The following is a 26610-nucleotide window of genomic DNA, read 5'->3' as shown; positions in this document are numbered from 1 at the left end:
CTCTGGATCACTGAGAAGGCTCTGTCAGGTGAAGCTGAGCTTGGACATCATTTCTCTTTCCCACGCAGCGCTCTAGAGGGAGGGTCTGGGCTTTGGTCTTGAGCTGAGTGAATGATGATGAAGCTCCTTCTACCAGTGTGGCAGCGGCACTGGAAACCAAGTGTAGCTCTAAGCAGGCTTTCTTCCCTGAGTGTCATGTCAAGGTGGCCAGCAAAGCCTGACCTTGCCAAGAGACACACACAGACAGACAGACAGACAGACAGACAGATAGAGGCAACACCACAGGTGACTACCAACTTTATTGCCTCTGTGCTAGGATCCCAGGCTGGGGTTCAGAGATCTCTGGGGGCAGCAGGCAATTCTATGCCCAAATTATTGCTACTCTGCAAGGTCTTCTTGGGCCTTCCCATTGTGCCCTGAGAATGGGTGGGGTGAGAGCATGCAAATGATATGCAGATGACATGCAAACCAACCCAGGATCCTCCAGAGGTCTCCGGTACAGCCACTGATGCTAGAAATTCTAGGGCTGAGCTAGAAGGGTGATGGACACCCAGGTCTCTATACTACAGGCTGAGATGGCCTAGCCTGAGGGGTCAAGGTTCCAGGGTTCGAGAGTGGGTCCCTGAGCATCAGCCCTGGTTCTGCCACTAGTTGAGGAAAAACAGAAACCTAACCCCCAAAGGAGCAGGCAGAAAGCAGGACACCCCTAGGTAGCCAGAGAGGGAAGGGCTCTGCCTGTGTCACACAGCAAGGGAGAGGAAAGGGGGACCAGAATCTGGGCTTTCCGAATCAGACAGAAGCTCAGATGCCTGGCAGCTACAAACAGTGAAACAAACAAAGCAAGCAGCCCAGCTCCTGATCCCTGGGCTGAGACCCTATACCAGCTGTCCAGGCCTTTAGCCTGGGAACAGACAGATTCCTTGGTCTTAGTGTAGAGTTGACCAGTGCAGAAGGCTCTAGAGTGATAGGCAGGGCTGCAGCTTAAGCAGAGCTGGCTCAGTTATTATTCATAGTCCACCAGGAGGCTGTGGGTAAGAGGTTGGGGAGTCAGGGGCTACAGGGGGAGCTGCCCCTCCTGGGTCCCGGGGCTGTTGGGAGCACAGGGGTCTAGCACACCTGGGAAGAACACCGTGGTGAGTGTGTCCGGGGCGCGCAGGTGGTCGATGAGGGTGCGCTGGAAGGCCTTGCTGCAGGGCGACTGCTGGTGCCTGGAAGGGCCACAGGACAGACAGAGGCTGCAGCCATCTTCTCTAAGATCAGTGCTCTGGGTCATCCAGGCTTAGTTCTGCTGCCTGGACTCAAGGCACCAACCCTTCCACTACTGGTTCTAGCCTCAGTCTTTCCCCTGGGTAAAATGGGAATAAGGTACCTGCATTACGAAGCTACTGCAAGGACTAAATGAAGACACCTAGCAAAGGGGCATACTGACTGCATCTGGCTTTATATTGAGTTTTGGGGATTTGTGTTAGGGTCTTGTTTTTATAGTTCAGGCTGGCCTTGAATTATTGTTCCTCCTGCTTTCCAAGTGATGGGATTATAAATTGGTGCAACCATAGCCACTTGTACTGTTCGCTGTTTTGTTTTGTTTTGCTTGAGACAGGGCTTTGCTGAATTTGCTCTGTAGCCCAGGCTGGCCTTGTACTCTGAGCTCTCTTGCTTCTGCCTTCAGTGTTGATATGACAGGCATGCACTCAATATCTAACTTCCGTTCATTCTTTACACATCACCTCATCTGGGACCCAGATGTGTTAGGTAAATTATCTGAAATCACAGCCAGTGAATAGGAGAGGAGAGCCTTGAACCTGATTTGACCCCCTCCAGAACCCATACTCAGTGTCAGAGGTAAGACCATCACTCACCTTCTCCAGGAGGCTTCATCCTGCCAGAACTCATACAGGGCGAAAGCAGCGCTGTCTAACATCTTCTGGGCAGACACACTGCAGAGCCAAAGAGGTAGCCAGGCTGGACCAGGGCTGTGGCCACACTGCCTGCCTGTCGAGGATCTCATGGGAACCCTACCCAGGGTACCCAGCCACCATCCCTCTCTGCCCCACCACCTAGCCGCCCCCACTGCAGCCGTCACACTACCAGCCAGGGACTCACTGCAGGCAATGGCTCTGGGCTCCTGTAAAGTTCATGTAGCAGCACAGGGCACGGTGAAAATCCTGCAGGGCATCCTCTGCCACCTGCACTTGCCTCTGTGCCACAAGGATGTGCTGGCAAGAGAGCAGATAGTCGCAGGGCAAGCCATACTCAGAGTATAACTCCAACCTTCCTGACGTGGTCCAGACTCGCCCCCTGTGGGGTCAGGTCCCCACAACCAGCAAGACTTCCTAGCATCTGACTCCATCCTCCAAGCCATTGACCCTCTCTGCTGTCCGACCTCTCACCGTGCCCTACCTCAGGCCTGACTTTCACAGATCCAGGTGAGAGGACAGACGACCTCAGACAGTCACAGAACAAGAACCTGCCTACCAGGTCTGGGTAGACAGCCATTACCCTTCTTGATGAGTACTCCTTCCCAAGCTCACCGAGTCAGGACCCTTGGCAAGGTCCTCTTCATGCAGGGGTTCCAGCCGGGGTGCCTGCAAGGGACACAATATAGGCTGAACCTCTAGTATGCTATTGGCTTGGGCAGGTGTGACAGAAATCCTCTCTGAGGGCACCGCCTCTTACCTTGCACTCAAGCTGGTCTATGAGCTCCTGGAGGCGGTTGACCTGCAGCTGCCACTGCAGCTCAGCCTCTGAACTCCACCCTGGCACAGAGAGCAGACGGGCATCAGCCAGGGGCCCCTGAAGCTGTGAGGCCTCTCAGGGTGAAATGGGAACATTGGCCAAGCAGAGCCCTGAGAGAACAGGAGACGCCACATCTGCCCTGGACCTTGTGCAGCCAGATCCTACGCTGCCCCAGACACACCTGTATCAGTGGATCCAGGAGACCAGGTTGGTGACCAACTGATGCTCCTTAGGGCCCTGCGACATGCCCGCCGGCTACCACGGAACCTACTCTGCACTTTTATATTTTCGTCATCCAACCTGGGAAGTAGAAAAGTTAGCCTAATGTCCCCAGACCCATAGGGTCAAGGACTGGCATTTCAGCAAAGGACCAGGCTTAGGTGAGGCAAGACAGGTCTCCTGAGTCTCTGAAGCCCAGCCCTCAAACCACCTACCCCTTCTCAACAGCTCATGGCCTCCCTGGCCAAGAATATGGCCTCCAGAAGGCTTGAGTAGATCATGACCCTGAGGAATTCGGAATGCAAGAACAAAAAGTGCTCAGACACCCACAGGCCAACAGCACCCTCACATACCGCTGACCGTGGGCCTGGGTCTCCAGAGTGTCAGACGCCCCCTCCAGTGAGCTCTGCAGGGCTTGTAGCTGGCTCACAGTTTCACGAAGTAGGAATCGTGTGACAAACTGGTCCACCTTGGAAGCCTGTTCATACTCCTGTGGGCAGGGCAGAGGGTTATGTTTTGAAGTAGGAGCTTATCTTCCAATCTGGTAATAGCGTGCTCGTCAGAGCAACAGTGAAAAGTGAAAGGTACAGAGCATGCAGGCCCAGCCAAGCTAGTCAGCACCAACTTTGTATTTTTGTTTTGGGACGGGGTCTTACTTTTTAGCACAGGCTGGCCTTGAATTGTGATCCTCCTGCCTGTGCCGCCCCAGAGCCAGAATTAAAGTCCCTTTTCTGGGTCCAGACTGGGTTTTTAAAAATCGTGGTACATATGAGACTTATTCATAGGGATCACAGCACGCTGGTACACTGGGTCTTCCTGGCTCTCAATTTCTCTTCTCTGTGAATGCTTATTCTTATCTTTTTCACAGCCAGGCAGGGTGAAGATGCAGGGCAGTAAGGCCAGTTTTACACATGGTACGGAATGATGTGTGATGCCACCCCTTACTAAGCTGTGAGACGCAAACTCACAATGTCCATGTGTACCTGCTCTCATGGTTCCACTCGCCAATCCATTTAACAAGCATGCCTTTTACTAGACACTACATATACAAGACATCCAGGTCGCCGAGAACAGACACAAGCACGCTTGCCTGCCCTGACTGCAGCCTCACTGCCAGCTCCCCTCAGTTCCGTGAATGGAGACGGAGACAGGGACTGACCAAGCAGCAGATCCCGTACCAGCCATCTTAGGATTCTTACACTCCCCAGCTGCTGTCACCCTGTGGCTGTTTCTCCCACCCCTCGGTTACTGCCTACATAAAACTAGCCTAGTGCTCGCAGTTTGAGCTCTCAATCTGAAAATGCCACCATTTTTGTGGAACATAGTAATCTGTCCAGCTACATGCCTGAACATCAAGGGTGCCCTGAGAAGCCCTTACCCCCACCACGCACCCAAATCTAGGATGGGAATCCTGAGGAGCCAAGACAGCCCAGGCTCTGTGGCAACATCTGTAATGGGTTTCATTTCTTGGTGTATAGCCTGCCTTGGCTCAACTAAGATGGTGTGCCTTCTGGACCAAGCTCTTAACAAAGGGATGGAGTCGCGCCTGAGTCCTGCCCAAAGTCTGTGGGTTCGGTTTCCATGAAATCTTTTTAATAACTTCCTTTCAATGACCGATTTTCTCCTGTTTGCAACCAGAAAACCTGGTTGACAGAACTGCCCACTTGATACCAGACTTGTTTAACCAGCATAACAACTTGTAGGAACTATAATTGACTCCACTTTGTATACGGGGCCTTGAGAGGTTAAACCTTGGCCAAAGTTAAGCTGCCAATTAGTGGCGGGCCAGGATTCAAATCAAAAGCCACAGAAAGTGCCCTCTACTCACCCTTAAGTACTTTGTAAGCATTGCAAAGCACTACCCTGTGTTGCAGTGGGAAAGCTTAGACCAGAAGAGGTCATAGGCCATGAGTAAAGGCCAGATTCCCCTGGGAGTTCCAGGGGAGGAGCAGAGCTTTGGTGCGGTGAGGTCACCTGTGAGCTCACAATTCAGTTGCCTTGGTGGAGCGGGGCCAAACCGGTGCCTCTGGCTAGAGGGCAGGACCGAGGCAGCATGGGCAGTGGCCTCTAGTGACCAGTCCTATCATGGGAAACAGCAGTTCCCACAAGAGGACCAAAGCACCCAGTCAGGCCAGCAAGGACGGGCCACCTGACATGGACAAGGCCCGTCACAAGCAGTTCTTCAGCCACCTCAAGCGGAAGAAGCCGAGTGTGAGTACGGGGAGGCCGGAAGGGTGCTGGAATCTACGCCTTTAGACCCAGGGGCATGGGGGTGGGTAGAGAATCTCTAGAGTGGAGAAGGGTCCCTGGAGCCCACATATGTGGCGCAGGGTCCCAGAAGCGAGGGCAGGAGTGGGGCAGAAGCCGCTGGGGCCACAGACCTGGAATATTCTTTACTTCCTCTCTCCAGCCCACAGCCTCACAACAGGCTTCTTTACCCTTCTTTCAATGGCGAGAGGCCACTGACCCTGTCCGGGTGGGTGAGAAACCCCGCATCAAGGCTGGGAAAGTACGCAGTGGATTGGCCTAGGGTGGACGATGGGTTCCTGGGGGGGGGGAGGGGAGGCCAGGGGGCCGGGGGGGGGGGGGCTGTGGGGTTCTGGAGGTTGGGACCTCCGGGCATGAGAGAGGCCTCGGGCCCTGCAAGGGCGTGTTCTTCCCCTACGCCCGCCCACCCCCAGACCAAGATCGTGCTGCTTTTTCCGCTGGACAAGCGGCAGCAGCTGGCCGAGGCGACGGTGGGCCCATATGTGAGGCCTGGGCGGCCGACTGAGGATGCTCTCGGCGCCCCGACGTGCTTCCCAGCGGTGGCGCCCATGCTTCGTGGGGCAGGCGACGGTGTGGACAGGCGCGAAGGCACGCGAGCGCGGGAGATGAAAAGGATCCTGGTGCTGTTGCTGCAGCTGGACGCGCGACTGCAGGAGGAGGGGCGTCGAGTGGCAGGCGGGGCGGGGGGCGGGGCTAAGGCCTCGCAGTGCTGGCAGCCCGTGTATGGGCGCCTGCTGACCCAGCGTGAGGCCTGCGGTGAAGGCGACCCCCGCGAGGAGCAGCCCCGCAAGCGGCGCCGCTGCCCTCGCCCGCGGCCCTGAGTGCCTAGCCCCCCAAGCGCCAGGACTCTGCTCAATAAAGAGCACATAGCAACCCAGGCGTCTGCCACTTCTGTCCCTGCCGTCGGTCCCAGGGTCAAAACTGAGGTCCCTGGTGAGTAGAAATAAACGGCGCTTAGAACGGCCATCACCAGGACCTGGAGCTAGGTCTACCTTTAACTTACTCTTTTGTGACACGAAGATCAGCTCACGCCAGATCCATGGGCTCAAGTAAACACGGGCTTGAGTAAACTGCTCGGCAACACTAAGAACTTGTTTCAGGCAAAGGCTTGAGGTCTCCAAGAGTCCCCAATGTTCAAAAATCCCTCTTAGGAGGAGGGAAGGTCCTAGGCTGCTGACAGACATCATAACCAAGAAAAACAACGTGGCTGGTCAGACATGGTGGGGCTGGAACTTCATGTTCTCTAATGTTAACACAGAGGGGCTTGAGCTTCTGGTCTCACTGCTGCCTGACAGTAGACGGTAATTCCCAAGCATCCGTCCCCCAAATTTTAGGATCCCTTAATCAGTTTTCTCCCAAGGTACCCACTTCCACCCTCTACCCGATTTGTAGTGAAAAGCTTCTTCCAAACCCCTTTCTGTCTAGGGCAAATTCATTATCCCTCCCTGGTCATCATTCTTACAGTCTCTCCACTGACCCCTCAAAGCCCAAAACTAAAATTGGGGTGTTCACCCCCAGTTCCCCATCCTGTATTCCCTCAGTACCTCTCAGAGTTTGCCCTCTGCTCTTCCATACTGACATGGCACCAGTGGCCTCCAATGTCAGTCTTACTCCTTCCATCACTCCTGAGAGAATGAGTCTTCTTTCCTGTCCCACACTAGCTCAGAATGCTTCACCTGGGGCCAGAGATGGCAGGATGAAGGTCTCAGCTCACTAGGCCCATGGGATTAAGGATGGATGCACTTTTGCCACTAACCACAGGCTTGAATGATGCTGGGAAAATGTGTGACCCATAGACAGTGCTCTCCCTCCTGGAGAACTGTCCACCCTATCATGGTTATCAACACATGCATCCATCCTTTCCCTCAGGACTGTAACTGGGAACATTAAGAGACCTTTCCAATTACCACAACCCTATGGTCAGAGCCTGTTCGTAAGACTCATTTCACCCCTGTGATCTAGAAAACATCCAAGATCCTTGTAATAAAATCCTTATTTTAGTTTAAGTACAACTGAGCCTTCTATTTGCAACTAAAATGGTCCCAAGAGAATAATCTGTGCAGAAGGTGAGGTTCATTGCTACCGTGTGGTGTTAGAAACACCACAAAGAGAGATTTGGACTTGCTTAGTGTTGCTGTGTGAGCTTCAGAACTGAAGTGGTCGGGCCAGATGCTCTGTATGGCTATCAGGGCTGAGCACAGGAAGTCCTCAGAGTAGCTGTACATGTGTGGTTTCTCTTTAGAGCTGAGAGCAGAAGAGCTGCACATCTGGCTGGAGTACACAGACACTCCCAAGCATTTGGGAGAAAGAATTAACAGCTGTGCTGGCTTGTCAAGCCCCTATCATGGACTCCCAAATGGCTGCCATCACACACTCCCGGGGGGCGGGGGGGGGGGGGGAGCTGCAAGACTGAGGTCATAATGAGCCCAATCTAAGTTCTCTTCTAGAACCAGTCCTTTCCACCTCCACAGCCATGGACGGTGGAGCCAAGTCTCTCTAGCCAAGCTAGGTGACGTGCCAAGAGAGCTGCCTAGGAAGCCTGGGACTCTGAGACCCGAAGGAAGAATTAAGTCCTGACTAACAGGGCCGCCTCGGGGTGGAGTCACAAAAAGGAACTGCCAGTCTAAGAGGCAGGGCTCTATAGCCGGAGGCAGGGCTGAGGACCGAGCGGGCTAGTCCTACGTCCTGAAGGCCCATAGGGCTTCAGGGTCCACTGAGCAGGGAAGGTGGCGTCGGTGCACCGGACCCCCCGCGTCCGCAGGCTGCCGTCGTTGAGTCACATTGCTGTGGTAGTGGACCAAGGCTCGGGCTTCGCCAAGGCGGGCTTTGCTGGGGAGACCCAGCCGCGCGTGGTGCTGAAGAGCTCGAGTCTGCTGCCCAATTGGGACCGGCCTGTGGGGCCCGGGCTGCCTGGCTGCGAACTGGCGGGCGGCGTGGCCCGTGCCCACCCTATCAAGCATGGTGTGGTGGTGGACTGGGACGCACTGGAGGGACTGTGGGAGCGCCTAATGGTGGGAGGCCTGCAGGTCCGCCCCAAACAGTGGCCTGTGCTGGTGAGCGACTCACCGTCGGCCCCACCCGAGGGCCGAGAGAAGGTGGCCGAGCTGCTGTTCGAGGCCCTGACAGTGCCCGCGTGCCACATGGCCAGCACGGCGCTGCTGGCCCTCTGCTCCACGGGAGCGATCAGTGGGCTGGCTGTGGAGGCGGGCGCGGGCGTGTGCCACGCCACACCCATCTACGCGGGTCACTCCTGGCACAATGCCACTTTCCGTCTGAACGTGGCAGGCAGCACCCTGTCGCGCTACTTTCGAGAACTGCTGGTGGCAGCGTGCCCTGACCTTCAGCTGCAGGCCCTGCCCCGCAAGACCATTACACAGCTCAAGAAGCGCTGCTGCTATGTGTCGCTAGATTTCCAGGGTGATATCTGTGACCCTGCCCGCCACCAGAGGGCCTGTTTCTGCCTGGGCAATGGCAGCTACGTGCGCCTAGGCAGCGAGCGCTTCCGCTGCCCTGAACCCATCTTCCAGCCAAGTCTCCTAGGCCACCCTGAACCGGGGCTGCCCGCGTTGGCGTTCCAGGCGCTGCAGAAGATACCCACACCACTGCGGCCACGGCTGGCTAAGACGGTGGTGCTGGCTGGCGGGTCCACCCTTTTCCCTGGCTTTGTGCAGCGCATGAACCTGGAGCTGGAGGCACAGTGCCAGAGTAATGGGCTCCAGTCCCTGCAGCCCTGCCTCGTGGCTCAGCCTGGACGGGCCACAGCCGTGTGGACTGGAGGCTCCATGATGGCCTCCCTGCAATCCTTTGAGTGCCGGTGGATGACTCGGGCCATGTACCAGGAGTTCGGCCCTTCTCTGGTTCGGAAAGTGTTCGACTGAGTTTTATACTGAACTAGAAGGGATGGTGTGCCACCAGGGTGCTGCAGGGCCAGAGGCTGCAACGCTGTCCTAGCATGGAGAACCAGATAAACAGATTCAAGTGTTCGCAGCTGGCACAGTTATCATATGGGGATGGGCTGCCCTTTCCCTCTCTGGGCTAACACTGACCTTCATTTTGCTTCCTGTCTGAATACACAAACCACCACTAGTTCGTAAAATGCCAGTTCAGCGTGGCCAGGCTCAAAGAACAACACTTGGAAAAAAACAAGAAGCCCTGTCCCTAGCTGTGTGTACAGGTGATCCTTGAAGGCTTCATTTTTCCTTTCTCTGTGGAAAGTGGAGTCAGAGGGCAAGGGTATAGTGCAGTACCTAGCAGGTGCAAGGCCTGGGCGTCTATCCTCAGTACCAAAACAAGGTATGGTCAGGTAAAACCCCAGGCCTGTCTGTGTGTCTCTATCTATATCTCTCTCTCACACACACACACATAATGCAAATCCCAGGCCTACGCCTACACACACACACAGTCCCCAGAAGAGCTATGAACACGGGAGAGATCATTTTCTCCTCTCTACGGGATCTCACTATATGATTGGCTGGGTTCAGTCTCAAGCTCTCTTGCCTCTTCCATGTGCTGGGGGTTTAATGTCAGAGCATCAGCTACCTCCAGACAGTGGCGGTGTGTAAAACTAATCCCAGCACTCAGGACGCAGGGGCAGTTGTATCTGAGTCTGAGGACAGCCCAGTCTACAAAGCAAGTTCCAGAACAGTCCAAAATACATAGAGAAAAAAGTGTAAGCTACCACACGTGGTCTTGGCAGAGATGGTTTTTAACACATGAAGGGAAGGTTTTTGGTTTTGTTTGTTTTAGTTTTGGTCACTTTAAGGGTCTGGATCCCTGGCTGTCAACCCTTGTCTACACAGGCTATAGCACAGGCCAACAAAATGGTAGGCATATATAAATCTATACACATACCTTCTCACACGTCCTGAGGTGAGGCGCTGCCTCATAAGGCTCATGTACCTGTGGACATGTATGCGTTCATATCCTATGTCCCAGCCCATGCCTACTGGGTCCTGGTTTGACAGCCCCTCCTAATCACATCAGGCCAACAAAAATCAACGATGTTGCCTGCACTCTCTTAGGAACAGAGCAAAGAAGAAAACAGTGTCTAGTCTCACTCTAGACAGACTGGCCTGAAACTGACAGTAAATCTTCCTGCCTCTGCCTTCTGAGTATTGACATTACAGGTGTGAGCCACCACGGTCCACTCAATTGTTCGTTATCACCCCTGGCTTATAGATGAGGAAAGTGTGACCCAGGGAATAAAGGGCACAGTCATTAAGTGGGAGTACCAGATTTTGAACCTAACCTCCATTTCCACAACCCCAAGCCATGGCAGGAAAAAGTCCCACTGCGCCATGTCACCTCAGGTTCCCCCTAGGCCCTTTCTTGCACTTACCAGCTTTGTAGTGTCCATGGCCATGAGCACAGCGCGGTTCAGTGACTCCAGGGCAGCCAGGACAGGCCGATAGACACCCAGGTGTTTGGAAAAATAGTCTGCGGGCAGAAGAGGTGCTCAGGGCTGAGCCATCTCTCGACCTGGATTTCTTCAGCTGCCCCAGCCTCCTATCCCATGAGACCTGCTCCACAAAGCATCCCCTACCACACCCACCTGCCCAGAGCCTGTGACACAAGGGCCAGCATAGGACTACTCACCACACAGTTTCTCTGTTTCTAAATTGCTGTGAGGGAAAGAGAAAACAGCCTTGAGACTCTTCAAACCCGGGCACGGCGACCTAGACATAGCCAGAGTCCTCATCCCGTCTACACAGCCTGAAATATAATCTGTTTGGCAGGGGAGGGGGCACAGGCACTTCAAAGGGTCAGTCCAAGTCCTTGAAGCCTTGAATGCTGAGCTAGTCTTGCATTTACACAAAGGAGATGGGAAGAGGGAAGGGAGAAGGGAAGGGAAAGGAAGGGAAGGGAGAGGAGGGATGGGCAGCTGTGCATGTTCATGGTGTGTGTGCCCCAAGCGAAGAAGCAGGGAGGGAGTGTACACTTGAGCCAGGTGTGAGAAGGTGTGCATTCCTGCACCTGCATTCCACAGGTGGAGGCAGGCAGAACCCAGCTGTCCTCAGACATCCTCTGCTTGGGAGTGGAAGGGCTGAACATGGGTGGTGACTCAGGCCTGGCTATTCTGGGGTCCCAGCTGGAAGCAGTGTAGCAACAAGAGAAGGTGTAGGTGGGTTGACAGAGTTGGCACTGGGCCCTGGCATCTTTCCCAACCCCCCTGTCCTCCAGAAAGATCTATGACAACAGGGCACACAGTGGGTTGGGCCAACCTGCCTGGCACTGCCACAGCAAACTATTCCTTCTATTGTACTCACTCGGTGAGATGCCCATCGATGCCGTTGAACAGTTCCCGAAGCTCTGCTGAGCTGAGAACCCCATCGGCAAAGTAATTCTGGAATTCTTCAAATGAGAGTTTACCATCATCTACGGAGAGACAGGGTATGGAGTTGATATTCTTGAGTCCTGGCTGTATCCTGTCCCCAGATCCAGGCTCCCCAAAAGCCTGTTAGCATTCACAATCACTCAGCCAGATAGCTTAGGGTTCTGACCTCAGTGGGGGACCTGACTGTTTGGACAAAAAGGACAAGAGTTCCCAAAAGTATATGCTGAAGGAAATAGGGCCCACCTTATGAAGATACTTTCAGTAGGGACTTGATGTCTGCCAAATGGAAATATGAGAGAGTATCTTGGGACACATCAGAGCATAGCTTAGGACTTAAGGACACACTCCCTGGCCCCATAAACTGGCTCTGCCCCAGGGTAGAGAGACCTCCATGCTCTGGCTCCAGGACCCTCCTAGGGGAGTCACAGAGAAGGTGAAGCCTTCCTAAAGCAGGCAGGACTCCACAAACAGCAGCTGGCTGGGATAAGAATGAGCTTCCCATTGTAGGGGCATGTAAGCAGAGGAGCACGATAGTTAAAGACAATGGGATCCGCTCTGGGGGATAAGCAAAGATGAGGAGGGTCTGAGCCCCCGCAGGAGAACACTGAAAGTCTTTTTGGTGCTAGTGAGGGGTGTTGCTTTGTTTTTATTGTTTTGGTTTCTTTCAAGACAGTATCTGTCCAGGTCATCCTGGCTGTCCTGGAACTCGCTCTGCAGAGCAGGCTGGCCTCAGATCCGCCTGCCTCTGCCTCCCAAGTGCTGGGATTACAGGTGTGTGCCACCTCACCCAGCTTGACAGCACCTATCTTAAATCAATGGTCCCAACCAATTTGAAGAAGCCCATGAAAGGGGCAAGCACTAGGGACACAAGGAGGCCGAAACACAGGAGTGTGCAGGCCCAGAGAGAGGAAAAGTGAAGGTTGAATGAATGCTCCACCACCATATTCAGGGAGCCTAGGGTGATGTATCAAACAAATCGGGATCCCAGACCCACTGACTAAAGGCTTAGATAACTGATTCACTCTACTGCTTCACCCATGGAAAGAGGGGTTCCACCCAGCAAGCTGTTGTAAGGACACCAGAAGGTCTTGTACAAGCACCCATCACCCATCACTGAGCTGCGGTACTGCCTTAACACAAGCCCCCACCTCCAGCCTCAGCTCAAACCACATTTCCCTGTTCCCTATTCTGTACATCATCTGCTCTCCAGGAAGGGTCCCTTGCTTGAGCTACCATTTGGGGCTCTCAAGAGTTCATTTTAAGCTGCACTTCCAAGTCCTTAGCTCTCCTACCCTGCCTGCGCCCCCCCCCCCACACACACACTGTGGGACCCGAGTGGAAGAAAGCACTCACCATTCTTGTCTGCTCTGCGGAAAACCTAAGGGATGAAGGGAAATGAGTGGGTGCTATGAGTGGAGCCAGGAAGGTAGGAGCCCCCTCCCAAGCCAGTGGGGACCCAACTGGCCAGCCAGCCCCCCTGCATTGCCTTCCCCCTGCTCAGGGCAGTCCTGCAGGAGTCTCCAGCGAGGCAGGCGGCACAGGAAGGCAGCACAGCAAGCCCTGAGCTGGCTCCCCCCTGCTGCAGGGCTCACGGCGGGTGGGTACTCCTGGCCAGCTCTTTGTACCTTCTCCTCCCACAGCTGGAGTCTAGCCCGAGCTGGCTCTGATGTATCAGCCTTCGGTATGTTCCCAGCTTGAGGAAGCTTGGACAGATGGGCCAAGATCCACCCTGAGGAGCCTTGGAAGCCATATCATATCTGAACCCCGACTTTTCTAAGTGTCCTCCTAGAATCCATTTTCAGTCCACCCTCACTGAACAGGCTCTCCCCTTGTGCCTGCTGAAGACTAGCAGGCAGTGGCTAGCCCTTTGTGAGTGCTTTAGTTTCCCCTCTAGAATGTGAAGCAGAAGCCTAGAGTTTAACCCTTTCAGGGCTGGAGTGTCTTATAAGGCCAACTCATCACAAGGAATATGGGCATATGTGTATACACATTAGTGTAAGGGGCAAAGAACACAGCAAGGGTCAGCACATTTTGTTGGTAGAGGCAATAATGAAAGAGACACAGCAGCATACTCAAGTTCCTGCCCTACCAGGAACCAGTCCACCGCAGCAGCTGAGCAAAGGGCATCAGGTTCAAGGCCTAGACAGAACCCTCCGTAGCCCAGGGACCTGAATGCAAAACCCTTCCACCCAACTCCCTCAGGGTCACCGGACTAAACAACCAATATAACCCTTAGGCTGACTCAGAGAAGGTCTGCTACTGGATTGGAGTCACACAGCACCAGCTCAGAGTGGCCTGACTGGGGTAATTAGGGTGGGGGCGGGGCAGGAGAGCTAAGCTTGGAATGAAGACACTCCATCCACATCCCAGTGTGCCCCCTCACTCCATCTGTGACCTGGAACATGGCTCCTCAGGCCTGGAGGACCGTGGTCAGGGTGCTGAGTCACTAGGGCATCGGGGAGGGGGCATGGCAGCCTCTCCCACTGGCAGGGACCTCTGGAGTAGGGGTAGGAGAGGCCAGACTGGCTGAGCACAGAGTAAAAGCTAAGGGTTGGGGGTGGGCTCAGAGCAGTGACTGAGGCAGGCCAAGATGTTCTATGGCCACAAAAGGGGCTTCAAGGCCACCTGCTGCCCACAAGAGGAGTCCCTTACCAACTGTAGGACTCTGCCACCCAGAGATCAGGCCTGAGGCTTCTGGGGCAGGACAGACCTCCTTCTAGATCCAGGCTCCTGTGTCCTATCAGCCCAGCAGGGGCTGCCATGGAGCAGGTCGGTGATGGCTGCTGTGACTGAACGTTGACAGCCCCTAGCCCCACTGGGCACATTTGGGGTGAGGGGCAGTAACACTCCAGGGACACAGAGAGACACGGAGCAGCACAGACAACACAAGGAACACAAAAACAGGAGGATCAAAACAGCAGGATCGCAGTCTGGGAGAGGGACCAAAGCAGGACCAAGAGATGTGGCGGGAGACAGGGACACGGAGGACCGAAACCGGGGAGCCCGGCGCCCGCCCACCGGCGCCCCACTCACGTCCTGGAAAAGCGCGTGTCCCGCGGCAGGCGCAGAGTGTTGCGGCGGCTGGGGGGCAGGTGGCCCGAGCAGGCACACAGTGAGCAGCCCGGCGCACGCCATGGCTCGGAGGCTTGCAAGGCTGCGGGCTGCGGTTCCCAGGCTGCCCAGGCTGGCTGGGGGCGGGGCCGTGCTTGGGCCAATGGGCGCACGCCCCGCCCCCACTTGGCCTCGGTTTCCCTGCCTGGAAGAGTCTTCCAAAAGGGGTGAAGTAAAGAGCCACTCAGGGGTCACCGGCAATGACAGCTTGCCAGGGGTCCCACAGGACCAGGCGCTCCACCCAGTCTGGCGCGGGAAGGCAAAGCTCTAAGTGAGAAGCCATAGCAGGTCAAACCCGCACGTTCTTCATCTCTGGGCATCTGGCCACGTCCCTGCCAAATGAGGACAATAGATGGCCCCCAAGACTGTCAACACTGTTCGGAGGACTTCCACTTAGAGCTTAATCCAAGTCACGGATTCCCAGTCACCCCTCCCTTCTCCCAGAGCTCTGCCCCCTGCACCTCTTCCAGGAAAACTTTCCCTGGTCGCCTCAATTCCAAAACAGGCCTAGAGGGCGGGAACGCATGGTGCAAGCACTCACACGTGTGCACACATACAGGAAAGCATAAGACACAATACAGTTCTCTGTGTGCAGTTTACTAATGCTCAGAAACGCCCAGTAAGTGCACAGCAAGCTGGCTCTAACTCTCCCTTCCCTGCACTTAGCTAACATGCTTGACTCTCCCAGTTCAGAGTCAGTGTTCTCTCAAGGGCTTACAAACCCAAAGGAAACTAAATCAGGAACAGGGAATGAGCATTCCCCTCCGACCCTAACCTCACGCAGAGTAGAGTCCCAAACCCAGCCCTAACACCATTAAAATATTTATTAAAACCAAAGCAGGAGGGAACAGAACTGTTAGGAAACAAATCAAAAGTGCTGATTGGAGGGTGGGCAGGGATAACAGAGCACTCCAACCACAGGAGGGACCCCAGGCCCACCCATCCTGTCCACCCTGTCAGTGAAGGCCCTCACGCTTCCCATCTCAAACCCACATGGATGCAGCCAAGGCGATAGCACAACCTTCTAAAGAGGGACCATTTTCCCAACCCATCCATGGATGTCAGTGACTCCCTCCCCCCTTTCCCAATAAATAAAACTCCTTGGGCCTCAGCTCTTTTGGGGTAGGGCAAAAGAACAGTTAGGGAACCCTGCCCTTGTTGCAGAGTACAGGAAGCTGGGGTGTCAACCCCACAATCCTCCCACCCTTTGCTCACTCCCCAGGCTTGCCAGAGAGGCCTTGATAAATAAATTAACGCTCCATTAAAGCTTCGATCGGAAAACCTTTAAGCAGTGCTCTTGCTGCCCTGCAAACCCAGCCAGCCAAGCCGCCTCACCTGGCTGGCTGAGGCAGGGTTCGGGGGCCCCTGCAGCAAGGACACCAAAAGTGCAGTTAGAGCGCCGTCCCCACCCCAATGCACACACGTGGATTCACACACACACGTGGACACACCAGGATGTATCTGCAGCACACATACATGTGTTCACCTTCATTCCCCGGCAGGCACACGCGCGCGCGCGCACACACACACACACTCTCACCCCAGGCACACGGTGTGCAGCTTGGGGTGCATGCACACACACCATACAAAATCTTTCCCCTTTCGGTCTGCTCAGTGTGGCAGAGCCAGAAGCTACTGGACAGAGAAGAGGGTATGAATCATGCTTTTCCAATGAGGCAGGAAAGATGGCCCGGGGCAGGAGGCTCCAAAGCTGCAGACAGGATGGGCATCACCAGACACCCTGGCTCCCTAAGCTTCTGTCAGAAATCCAGAGGTGTCAAGTCCCCAAAGTCACAGTCAAAGAGATCTCTGATGCCCTCACCCTCCTCGAGACCAAAGTGGTAGTCAACGGCCTCGTGGGGTGGGGAAAGGCTGATGAACTCCCCAGGGAGGAGCCCAGAGAAGTCTTCTCGGACATGTTCTAGGAGTGAGTCAGCAGCCACCAGGGGTGACAAATGGTCATCTTCTGTGGGGGCCCTCAGGTTGCCCATCCGTGACAATACTGGTTCTGGAGAAAGAAGGCGGAATTATGGGTTAGGGACGCCCAGCAGGAGAGGGGCTGCCATGGTTTTGTCCAAAGAATAGAACAAACCTGCCCCTACCTACCTTGCTCCAGGCCTAGCAGGGATTGGCTGGGATCCAAAGCTGGGGATGTGGAGGGAGGTGATGGTGGAGGCCCTGCAGTGCCAATGTCAGCGGTCCTGTCTTCCCCAGATGTCTCCTGGCATGGGGTCCTCCCAGGGCTGAGCCCTGCTGTACTCTCCTCAGGGCACAGGAAAACATCGATGGGGCCTTGTTTGCTCTTAAGGGAGATCTGAAATGTCTGGATGAAGGCAGCAGGCAGGGTAAACTGAGGCCGAGTTGACCACCAGCCCAGCCCACCCTGTCTTGGTCAGGGTGTCCTGAGTCTCACCTCCGCAGAACCCACAGCTTGTAGTTGGGTCTCGGGAGGGGCCTTGATCACTATGACCATCTGTTCTGCAGGGTCTGCGATGCTTCGAAGGTCCTGGCAGGTCACATAGGCCAGGGTTTGGGGGAGTCAAGGACCACTTGACCTTGGAGAAGCCACTGACTCAGCCCACACCTCTAGTCACTCCTATTTTGGCTACCTCATCCCGGGGCCTGACACATAGTAGGTACTCAGAATCTCATTTCTAAGCTTCAACTGCCACATCTACCCATCCAATTCCAAACTAATGGCTGCCTGTAATAATTCCACATAAAATACTCAACAGGTCTCCAGGCTGGGAGATGGAAACTGATTTGTTAATTAACGGTATTCACATTTTCTAATGAAGTTTCTTTTTGTGAATTAATTATAATCTGAACTTTGAAGCTAATTAGAGCATGGCATGGTAGCTCACACCTTTAGTCCAGCACTTGGGAGGCAGAGGCAGGCAGATCTCTTTGAATTTAGGGCCAGCTCGGTCCAGGACAGCCAAAGCTGCTCAGAGAAACCCTGTCTCAAAAAAAAAAAAAAAAAAAAAAAAGCTATGATCAGGCACTAAATCAATGACCAAAAGAAAAGGTTTGTCATTACAGATACCAGCTTTTCTTGCTGGTGACAGGGTCTCACACTCCAGTGGCCTGTGACTTTCTGAGACTACACAGCCTCAACTGGCCTTGAATATTTGAGTCTCCACCGAACACCTGGCCCCAGGATTACCAGTATACACCAGCATACTGCTCTTTGCTTTCGTAGCCTGGAAATACCGTAGTCCAGGCTGGCCTTGGAATGTGCACTACACACGTACCCAGTGACTCTGGAGTTCAGAAGAGGGCATCAGATGCACTAGGACTGGAATTACAGCTGGCTGTGAGCACCCAGAGATACAAGGAACTCAATGTGGGTCCTCAGCAGGAGTGACAGGTACTCTTCGCTGCTGAGCCATCTCTCCAGGCTTAGGCTTCTTTTAAAATTTATTCTTTATTTCAGAACTTAATTTTTGTGTGTCTGTGTGTGCGCACACACATGCTGCAGGGGTGTGTTTGTGAATGCCTGTGTGCAGGTCAGAGGACAGCTCTCTCGAGTCAGAATCCTTTCACTGGGGACTCAAAGTCAGATGGTCATGACTATCAAGCCATTTTCCTTCTTTTGAGGCAGGGTAGCCTTGGCTGTCTGGAACTCACTTTATAGACCAGGCTGGTCTTGAACTGAGGGACCTTGCTGCCTCTACCTCCTGAGTGCTGGGATTAAAGACGTGCACTGCCACCACCCGAGATTTTAATATGTACAATCTTGGAAATGGATATTACCATCCTCTTTCACAGTTGAACCTGAGGACCATAAAAGCCACGTAACTTGTTTAGTGTCACACGGTCTTGTTTCCAAAGCCAGAATCTTTTGGAATCAGCTCTAGGGTAACCTCCAGTCTCAGTAGTAGCCTGGTGCCATCACTGACCAAGCCTGCCCTCCACTACCTGCCCCCTCCAAGCCAAGGATATCGCTGGCTGTCTGAGTCCTCGGAGAGCAGTTGCAGCTGTGTGGTACAGATGTGCATCAGGTGGTCCAGCTGCTGCTCACTCTCCTGCAGTTGCTGTAGGTCCTGGGTCAGGCTTTCAAGCCGCTTACTGATTCCCACCATGGTGTGGCTGCCTCTGTGGGAACCACTGAAGAATTAGCAGTCCTCCAGCCCTCCATCCATCAGCCCTGGCCCTCAAGACAGTCTGCTGCCGCCACTGTTGTGTGGGAAGCAGGCAAGTTCTTTTCTTTCCTCTGTCTGGTTCTGCTCTCCAGCTAGTTAGACTGGCATGGGCTTGGTAAAATGCCTCATCTATCAACAACACCTACATGTCTCCACCAAGGACCAGGTAAGGAAATAACAGCTGAATTAGATATACACACAGACCATTTCTAAGACACACTGTTAAGTGAAAAGAAAACAATACAGAATAATTCCTCAAAAACCAAGGCAGATATGCCAGAGAAGGAGGTGAGATGCCTGGGATGGCAAGAAGGCACAAGGGAGTAGTAGTAACAAAACCAAGACATCCGTAAGGCCAACCCCAGTGATGCCAGCAAAAGCTGGAATTGTGGGAGCACAATGGTCCAACAGGAAACACTGGGAAGGGGAACAGGAAGCCTTCAGCAAGGCGAGCGCATCTGTGTGTATACAGACAGGACACCTTGTACAGCAATAGGGAGGTGGATCTGCGATCTGCAAGATCTGTATATTCCTCCCCTTCTATCACCCCAGGGAAGACAACTCTCTTCGGAACTTGGGTTCCCCGCTGTTCGGAATGCAGGAAGCCACTGCAGACAATTTGGCTTGGTCTGGCTGCTACCTGCCCACCTGACCGGTGAGTACTTACAGCCACTGGATATGATTCTTGGACTTCTTGGCAATGAGCTGGATGCCCTCGAGGACATTGGTGATGTCATAGATGCGCCGCTTCTGCACCTTCAGCACCTCAGCAGCCCAGTTCAGGTCAACAACGCCGTCAGCTGAGCGGCTCAGCAGCTCCAAGAAGCGTTTGGTGGTCAGATTTAGTGATGTCTCATAGCGGGACTTCTCCCCCGGAGATTTCACACCTGGGGGCAGGGGTTAGGCTAGGCAGGGCTCCTCCTCAAACACTCAGCCTGTCTCCCTAGCAATGCAGAGTGGCAAGGTGAGGTGGAAGGCAGATGGCTCCTTCCCCTTCATCAGGCCAAGCAAAAGGCTCTGCGGCTGCCAGCTGCCAACCACAACATTCCTCATGTGGCTGGGGAACTCCCCACCTCCAAGGCCTGAGGAAGTCATATCAGGCAGCCATTTTGGCTGCCTGCTAGGCCCTGGAGTCTAGAAGCATGCCCACCCCCTATCTGGGCCTGAGAAGCTAGAGTCAATGGGCACCTTTCCCTGGGTGGCGGCCTCTGCCCCGGAATGGCCCGCTGCTACCAGCCAGATACTGATGGTCGGTTTCCAGATCCAGCCTCCGTTTTACCTGTAGCAGAAACACAGGAAGATGCCCAGTAACCAGGAGTGACACCACAGAAGACTTAGCTAAGGGCTTGGTACCCCAACCCCAGTCTTATTTTTCTCTGTTAGGATGTCTAGGTGTTCATGCAGAGGCAGATCCTAAGGGACACCGTATGAGGCTATTATTCTACCACAGATATCAGCCAAGTGCAGGGCTGAGGATCTGAGTTCAAATCTTAGGTCCAACATCACCTCCATAGGGCTGGTGGTGTTTTTTTTGAGACAGGGTTTCTCTGTGTAGCCCTGGCTATCCTCGAACTCACAGAGATTTGCCTGCCTCTGCCTTCCAGAGTGCTGGGGTAACAGGCATGCACCATCAAGCCCGGCTGCTGGTGGTTTTTAATAAGCACATCAGCAAAAAAAAAAAAAAATCATTGCTGTAATACTAGAGATTAAAATGGAGGCCTTCTCTGTTTCAAAAACAAACATAATGGAGGCCTTGTGTATACTAACAACCTACTATTTATTCTCCTCAGTTCCTACAAACACAAGGTCTCACTATTTAGCCAAGGCTGGCCTCAGACTTACTATGTAGCCAAAGATGACCTTGAATTCCTTATATTCCTGCCTCTACCTCCCAAGTACTGAACTTCCAGCCACATGACACCAGGATCACTACTTTTGACACTTGAAGGGTCCCAATGGCATAGAGCTGAGAACCCCTGCAGGTGAGAAGGATCGTCACAAGCTTGGAGCAAATCCTGCACCCATAGTCCTACTTCTGATCACAACCAGGGAGCTTTCTGGCTGCAAGAGGATTCCACCCCAGGTGAGAAGCACCAGCTAAATCTCCCTCAAGTTCTGACTCACTGAGATTATACAAGTGCTGTAAGCCACCAAGGGAGGGCACAGGTCCCTCTGGCAAGCCACGACTCTGGTGTTGAACTCATTTACGCATCTATAACCATGGCAGCAGCTGGTGCTCACCAACTGCTTTGTGCTCATCCATTTACTCCACCCTCTGGCCTGGCAACACCACAATGGTTCCACTTTACAGATTAAAGCAACCTACCTACGTTAAAGATCACACACACAGCCACAAGTGTCAGGCCCTCAATTCCCACCCGCGTCTGTTTGAGAAAGACTGCTGATCTCCATGGCCTCCAGCACAGGTTAGAAACAGAGATGGAGAGATCCTGGAAACCCCACAGAGAGCTCGAGACACCCAAACTGGACCACACTTGCTGTCCTCTCACCAGCCACAGGCCTTTCTCAACTAAACCGTCTTTCAACCTGGCCCACCAGCTGTCACATCCATTTGCCAAGAATGCTACCCACGGACACCATCACCCTCGCAGCTGTCCCCACACTGGTCTGCCTCTACATCTCTCTCCTCAGTAAAGCTCTCCAACAGCACTCCTCATATGAACTGGTGATACAGGCGTCTGCCAATCCCTGCCTCTGAGGTGTATCCATTTCGCCTCTTCTCACATCTGTAGCTCCCTCCAACAGGAGCCTTAGCAGTCACATCAGAGGGCTGTTACTGCCCTCGCTCTGTATTACCTCAATCCTGGTCTTTTCCTAGAGCCATTACATGTCTATCCTCCCCGCCTACCCCTCCACCTCAGCAACAGTGTCACTGGACACTGGACCTCTGTATCACTGTCTGCTCAGTGTCAGCCAACATGTGCTGACTGCACTCCCCACCCTCATGCTGCTGCTGACTGCTGGGAGCCACGGAACAGGGCGACATGAGAGGAAGAGGGTCACATGCAGGCAGACACTGCCTGTGCTCTGTGCCGGAGCAGGGCTTTTCCCACACAGCTCCTCAGCGAACTCTTGCCTGACAGCAGGACCTACAGCCAGAGTGAAATCCAAGATATGCAACCCAATAGGCTGCTGACAAAGCCCCATCAAGGAGCAAGACCCCCACCTATGAACTAACCAGGAATGCATTCTCCCCAGTAACCTGGCCCTTGACCATCCCCAAAGGCACAATTTAAAGTAAGGGCTCAAACTGATGCCCATCACGTTACTCATCTTCAGATGATAACTCTAGCACCGAGCTCCTAAAACTACAGGTGAAGATGCTCACTAGTGAAAACAGCTGAATGATTCAAGCACCCACCCACAGGAAGGGTGCAGCAAGGCCCAGGCCAGCACAGCATCCTCTCACAGACACACACACCACAAGTTAACACATACATGGTCCCTTCCCAGACTATCTCAGGAGCTGTTCGCTAGTTCAGTTCCTAACACAGTGTTTCAGAAACAGGGACGATTCTAGGGGAGAACCTGGACAGACAGCTGGCTTCTCTGGGCAACCATAACGACGTACTGTTTGAACACGTCTCAGTTTTTAAAAGCTCTGGGGCCTGGCAGAGTGCTTGCTGAGCCCACATTAAATCCTGGGTTCAATCCCCAACACCAGCCAGCGATGCATATATTAAAATAAAGATGTCCCACCTAAAGCAAGAGCCCTGAACTACCAGTGGCTCCCCACCCTAAGTCTGTCTTTTACAGTAAACGAGTTTTCTATAGTAAACATGCACTACGTTATAACGAGGAACCTCCGCTTCGTGCTGTGACTGTTTTGTAACAGGGTCTTTATAGTGCAGGCTGGCTTTGAACTCAAGACTCGGTATCCTCATTCTTGCCTGCTTGAATTATAAGATGTGTTAATGAACCAAGATAGGCTGTTGGCATTTTAATTTGTCTTTATTTACTTTACGTTTTAAATTAACTTTTTAGAAAGAAATTTGTATGTAAGAGTGTATGTGAACATGTGGGTGGTACCTAATGAGGGCAGAAGATAGCAAAGCCCTTGAAGCTGGAGTTACAGGGATCTGTGACCTCAGTGTGGGTGCTGGAAGCCAAACTCCAGTTGTCACAATAGAGGGAAGTGCTTTCAATGGCTCATCCATCTCTCCAGCCAATTTGCCTTTAAGGCTTGGTTTCACTATGTAACCCTGGCTGGCCTTGAATTTGTGGCGATCCTCCTGTCTCTGCTTCCCCCAGCTCTGTAGGACACAGGAAGACACACACACACATTGCCATGACAAGGTGGAGGCAGGTAGGCAGGCAGGGCAAGAAGGAATGTCAGAATTGCATGGAGCTCTGTATGAAGGAAGCAACCATAAGTGCTTCCTGGGTGGAAGCCAAGCCTCTCTTTATTTCAATGACTGGCCCCCAAAAATGCCAGAGCCAAGTCAGCAGAGGCCAGGATCCAGATTTGCATTCTTGGCCTTTAGCTCAAGGATGGTGTCAGCCTCTCCCACGGAAAATGTTTGCTGGCCCTTAAGTACCACGGGGGCAGGGGGTCCTCTGCACCCAGCACTTAATAGGGACTCGCTAACTCGACAACTTGAGTGAATGGAATGTTTGGTCAAACGCAGAATACCTGTTCAGGGCTCAACCTCCTGCAGGCGCAGGCCCCTGGAGCACATGGAAGGCAAGCCAGCTGACCCAACAAACACAAGCAGGCCTCCTGGCTGGGAGGAAAGGCCATTACCAATCAAAAAACACCACTCCCTGGATGAACAATAAGGGAACGCTCCACTTCTGGGCTTCAGCCTCCCATCTGTGAGAAGGGTCAAAAACTAAGGTTGCCCACAGGCTTGAGTGAGGAAAGTGCTTAGCACAGAGCCAGGCACACAAAACCTTCTCAAAACAATAGTGGTTGCTATTGTTATTATTATTAGCATCTTGGTGATTCCGGAAGGAAGGCAGCACTGGGCTCTGGGCCAAGGGGGCTACAGGCCTTTCCCAAGACGCCTCAGGAGGCAGCTGCCACCCACACCCCCCAGCAGTCAAGCAGCTTCTCCTCCTGGGGCTGGGCCTTGCCCCTCCCACTTGCTCCAAGTCTCCTGCTGAGAACCCCTCCTGTCCGAACCACCCCCACAATAAAGTTGACGGTGCACACCCTGCGCCGCCCCAGCCTGGATCCAAGTTCCACTCCGCACTGGCTCAGCTGCCTTTTCTAGGCCTCCAGCCTAAACTGGTCTTGAGCTGCTTGTTGCTTAGGATCAAGGAAGACTTTATCCCGGGATCTCCCTCCCACGTCTTTTCTCTCCAGGAACTGGAGGCGCCTTCTCAGGGGCCCAGCCCACCCAACCTTCTAGACGCTCCGGGGTCTGTCCGCCTGATTAATAAAATTCCATGGCAACCAGGGGCTGGAAGGGTGGCAGATGGAAGGACAGGCAGAGAAAGGGCTGCAGCAGCTGGCCCAGCACCCCGCCCCTGCAGAGAAGGCCTCCCAGTTAAGAGGCCTATCCCCGGAGGCCTGGAAGGCCAGGCCCACACCTGGCAGTCCAACACCGGGGCTCCAGGGAGGGTGTCCCCAAGGGGTCTCCAACAGCCACCCTCCTTCACCTCCAACAAGCGACCGTGCGCACTACCTAGCCGTACGTTCTGCTGCAAGTCAGCAGAAATCAATTCACACACCAGCCCCGCCACCTGCAGCTGCGTGAAGCACTTCCCCGTCTGGGCCTCAGTTCCTCCCTCTGGCAGATGGGCACGTGACAACACCCGGCTCACAGCAGGACTGAGAATCCTGCTGGGCGCGCACTAAGCAAGCACCAGCTGAATACACGTGAGCCATTATCATTGGCGAATCCGATACCCTGGTGAGGACGCTGAGGCCCAGAGCAAAGCGCAGCGAACTGGGACAAGCAGTCGGTCAACGCGCGCCCCGGGGCGGAGCCCGGAGGCCCAGCCCAGGCTCCGCGCCGCCCAGCGCTGCAGCCCGCCCCTCCCCCGCCCGCGCCTAGGGTCCGTACCGGCGGGCGGCCGAGGGCCGGGCGCGGTGCACTAGGCGCGGGTCGGGGCGCCTGCGGCGTGGCGAAGAGCAGCACGTCAGGATCGCGGGGGCCGGCGGGCGGCGCGGCCGGGCCGGCGGGGACCTGCGGGGCGCCGACATCGGGCGCGGTGGAGATGATGACGATCTGCGAGGAGTCTAGCAGCCGCAGCGCGCCCGCCCCGAGCAGGGCCTCCAGCGCCGGCGCGTGCTGGCCGCCCGCGGGGGCTACGGCCATGGCGCTCACGGCCCGCGTGGCCCGGGAGGCAGGCGGCGGCGGCGGCGCGGGCCCATGGCGGCAGGCCGCGGCGAGGGCTCGATCCCGCTCCGCCCCGGCCGCCGCTGCTAGCAAAGTCCGGGCCACTTTTACGCGCCAAATCCTTTTTGCCGCGAAAGAGCCACGCGCCGCCGAGCGCCACCTCCATTGGCCGGCGAGGCTGTGACGGAGGCGGCTCCGGTGGCGGACATTGGTTGCAACGTGCGGGGCTGGCGACGCAGGGCGGGACCCGGGGCGGGGCGGCCAATCCCGGGGCGGGGCGCGCGCAGGCTTTGTCCGGGCGGTGCCTGGAGCCTTCTTTGCCTCGCGCTGTGCCCTGCAAGAGGCGTGGGCACTGGGCCCCGCCCCCTTCACCGCCCACTCGGTGGGTGGCAGGGTCTGGAGAACGGAACAAACTTCGTGCTCGCTTCTGCACGTCCCGCAGTCCCCACATGCTACATGATCCTAGACTCACAACCTGTGGCCTCCACCTCCTCAGCTTACATTCCACAAATTGCCTCTTATTGCAAGCTCTTTTTGCTCACCTCCAAAGCTCGCTCAGCCACATCCGAAGACCCGTATTCCATTTGCTCACAGATCTTGTGCTCTTCCCTATCCGTGTCACCCAGAAGCCAAGCCCAAGAGGGGTTCTGGGAAATGGGTAGAGATGTGTGGCTCTGATACAGTCTGGTTTTAGCTGAAATTCCTTCCGTAGCCAGCGCCCAGTTTGCGTTCATTCATTTCTCACTCCACCCTGGCTGGCGCCTGTCTTTAATCTCAGCACTTTGGGTGGCAGAGGCAGGCAGATCTTCTGAGTTCACTGTGTAGTCCAGGACTACACAATCTCAAAAAATCAGGAATGTCTGAGAGCCTGCTCAGTGCCCCATCCTCAGTGCTCAGTGCTCCAGACCTTGACTCCCGACTTAGTGAAAAGGAAGGAAGGGAACAGAGAGGCAGCAGATGCTTGCAATGTGAAGAGGCTCAGCCATTAAAGTATCTCCATGTTAGGCCTCACGTAGGGCCGTGCGGGTGCGTATGGCCAGGCATTAATCCTGAGGCCCTGGGCTATCTCCATCAGCATTTCTCATTGCTCAGGTCAGCCCATCTGACCAGTATTGTCCTCTCTGCTAGGCATCATGCCAACGCTGGGACCAAAGATTTGAAAGGTTTAACAAGACCTGCAAGCTTCCTGCCCTTGGGGTGGGGGTGACCACAAGAACAGAGTAGCTGACAATATTCAAGTCACCAAATGCAGTTTAAGCATTACTTCCTCCAGGGAGCTCTCAACCGGGGTCACCTCCTCCGTTGCCCATGCTACTTTATCTCTGTCCAAGTCTGACCACATTGCTCTAGGCTGGCTGTTTCCTTTCTGGGGGTGAGAGAAATGGAGGCTGAGGGCAGAGCAAGGATGCCACAAGGAAGCTGTGATTTTCCCAGGTTTCAGAACTACCAGAACCCTCATAGCCCTGCCCTGCACACAGAAGAAGACCAG

The 26610-nt window shown here is 54.4% G+C and overlaps 4 protein-coding genes across 4 annotated transcripts; 2 read left to right on the top strand and 2 right to left on the bottom strand.

Annotated features, from left to right (window-relative positions):
* Positions 1-276: 276 nt before the first annotated feature.
* Necab3 (N-terminal EF-hand calcium binding protein 3) lies at positions 277-14964 on the bottom strand. Its single transcript, XM_055602403.1, has 13 exons — positions 14591-14964; positions 12911-12935; positions 11490-11598; positions 10819-10844; positions 10562-10659; positions 3309-3445; positions 2918-3036; positions 2677-2756; positions 2532-2585; positions 2104-2216; positions 1860-1937; positions 1117-1208; positions 277-1025 (listed from the first exon to the last, which is right to left on the bottom strand). The coding sequence occupies exons 1-13, from the start codon at positions 14690-14692 to the stop codon at positions 997-999; spliced, it is 1062 nt and encodes a 353-aa protein (XP_055458378.1). The 5' UTR covers positions 14693-14964; the 3' UTR covers positions 277-996.
* On the top strand, positions 3755-6143 carry CUNH20orf144 (chromosome unknown C20orf144 homolog). The gene is made up of 3 exons (XM_055602404.1): positions 3755-5166; positions 5366-5464; positions 5637-6143. The coding sequence occupies exons 1-3, from the start codon at positions 5041-5043 to the stop codon at positions 6042-6044; spliced, it is 633 nt and encodes a 210-aa protein (XP_055458379.1). The 5' UTR covers positions 3755-5040; the 3' UTR covers positions 6045-6143.
* On the top strand, positions 7697-9101 carry Actl10 (actin like 10). Its single transcript, XM_055602429.1, has 2 exons — positions 7697-7703; positions 7945-9101. Exons 1-2 carry the CDS (start codon positions 7697-7699, stop codon positions 9099-9101), a joined length of 1164 nt encoding a protein of 387 aa, XP_055458404.1.
* A 327-nt stretch (positions 14965-15291) lies between the features above and the next one.
* E2f1 (E2F transcription factor 1) lies at positions 15292-25175 on the bottom strand. The gene is made up of 7 exons (XM_055602274.1): positions 24846-25175; positions 20002-20092; positions 19481-19700; positions 18614-18766; positions 17082-17196; positions 16775-16991; positions 15292-16676 (listed from the first exon to the last, which is right to left on the bottom strand). Exons 1-7 carry the CDS (start codon positions 25098-25100, stop codon positions 16429-16431), a joined length of 1299 nt encoding a protein of 432 aa, XP_055458249.1. The 5' UTR covers positions 25101-25175; the 3' UTR covers positions 15292-16428.
* Positions 25176-26610: the final 1435 nt, after the last annotated feature.

The sequence above is a fragment of the Psammomys obesus genome, unplaced genomic scaffold, assembly GCF_907164565.1.
Source record: "Psammomys obesus unplaced genomic scaffold, mPsaObe1.curated_primary_1811, whole genome shotgun sequence".
Lineage (NCBI taxonomy): Eukaryota > Metazoa > Chordata > Mammalia > Rodentia > Muridae > Psammomys > Psammomys obesus.
Note: the sequence above shows the minus strand (reverse complement) of the source record. Positions and strands in the feature narration are given on the sequence as shown.

Coding starts and splice junctions, on each gene's coding strand:
- CUNH20orf144 (XM_055602404.1), top strand. CDS start 5,041: ATGGGAAACAGCAGTTCCCACAAGAGGACCAAAGCACCCAGTCAGGCC. Junction 5,167..5,365: donor TCAAGCGGAAGAAGCCGAGT/GTGAGTACGGGG, acceptor TCCTCTCTCCAG/CCCACAGCCTCACAACAGGC. Junction 5,465..5,636: donor CCCGCATCAAGGCTGGGAAA/GTACGCAGTGGA, acceptor GCCCACCCCCAG/ACCAAGATCGTGCTGCTTTT.
- Necab3 (XM_055602403.1), bottom strand. CDS start 14,692: ATGGCGTGCGCCGGGCTGCTCACTGTGTGCCTGCTCGGGCCACCTGCC. Junction 12,936..14,590: donor GACACGCGCTTTTCCAGGAC/GTGAGTGGGGCG, acceptor TTCATCCCTTAG/GTTTTCCGCAGAGCAGACAA. Junction 3,446..10,561: donor CCATGGACACTACAAAGCTG/GTAAGTGCAAGA, acceptor CCCTGCCCACAG/GAGTATGAACAGGCTTCCAA.
- E2f1 (XM_055602274.1), bottom strand. CDS start 25,100: ATGGCCGTAGCCCCCGCGGGCGGCCAGCACGCGCCGGCGCTGGAGGCC. Junction 18,767..19,480: donor AAGAATCATATCCAGTGGCT/GTAAGTACTCAC, acceptor TGGTTCCCACAG/AGGCAGCCACACCATGGTGG. Junction 16,677..16,774: donor CCTGCTAGGCCTGGAGCAAG/GTAGGTAGGGGC, acceptor TTCTTTCTCCAG/AACCAGTATTGTCACGGATG.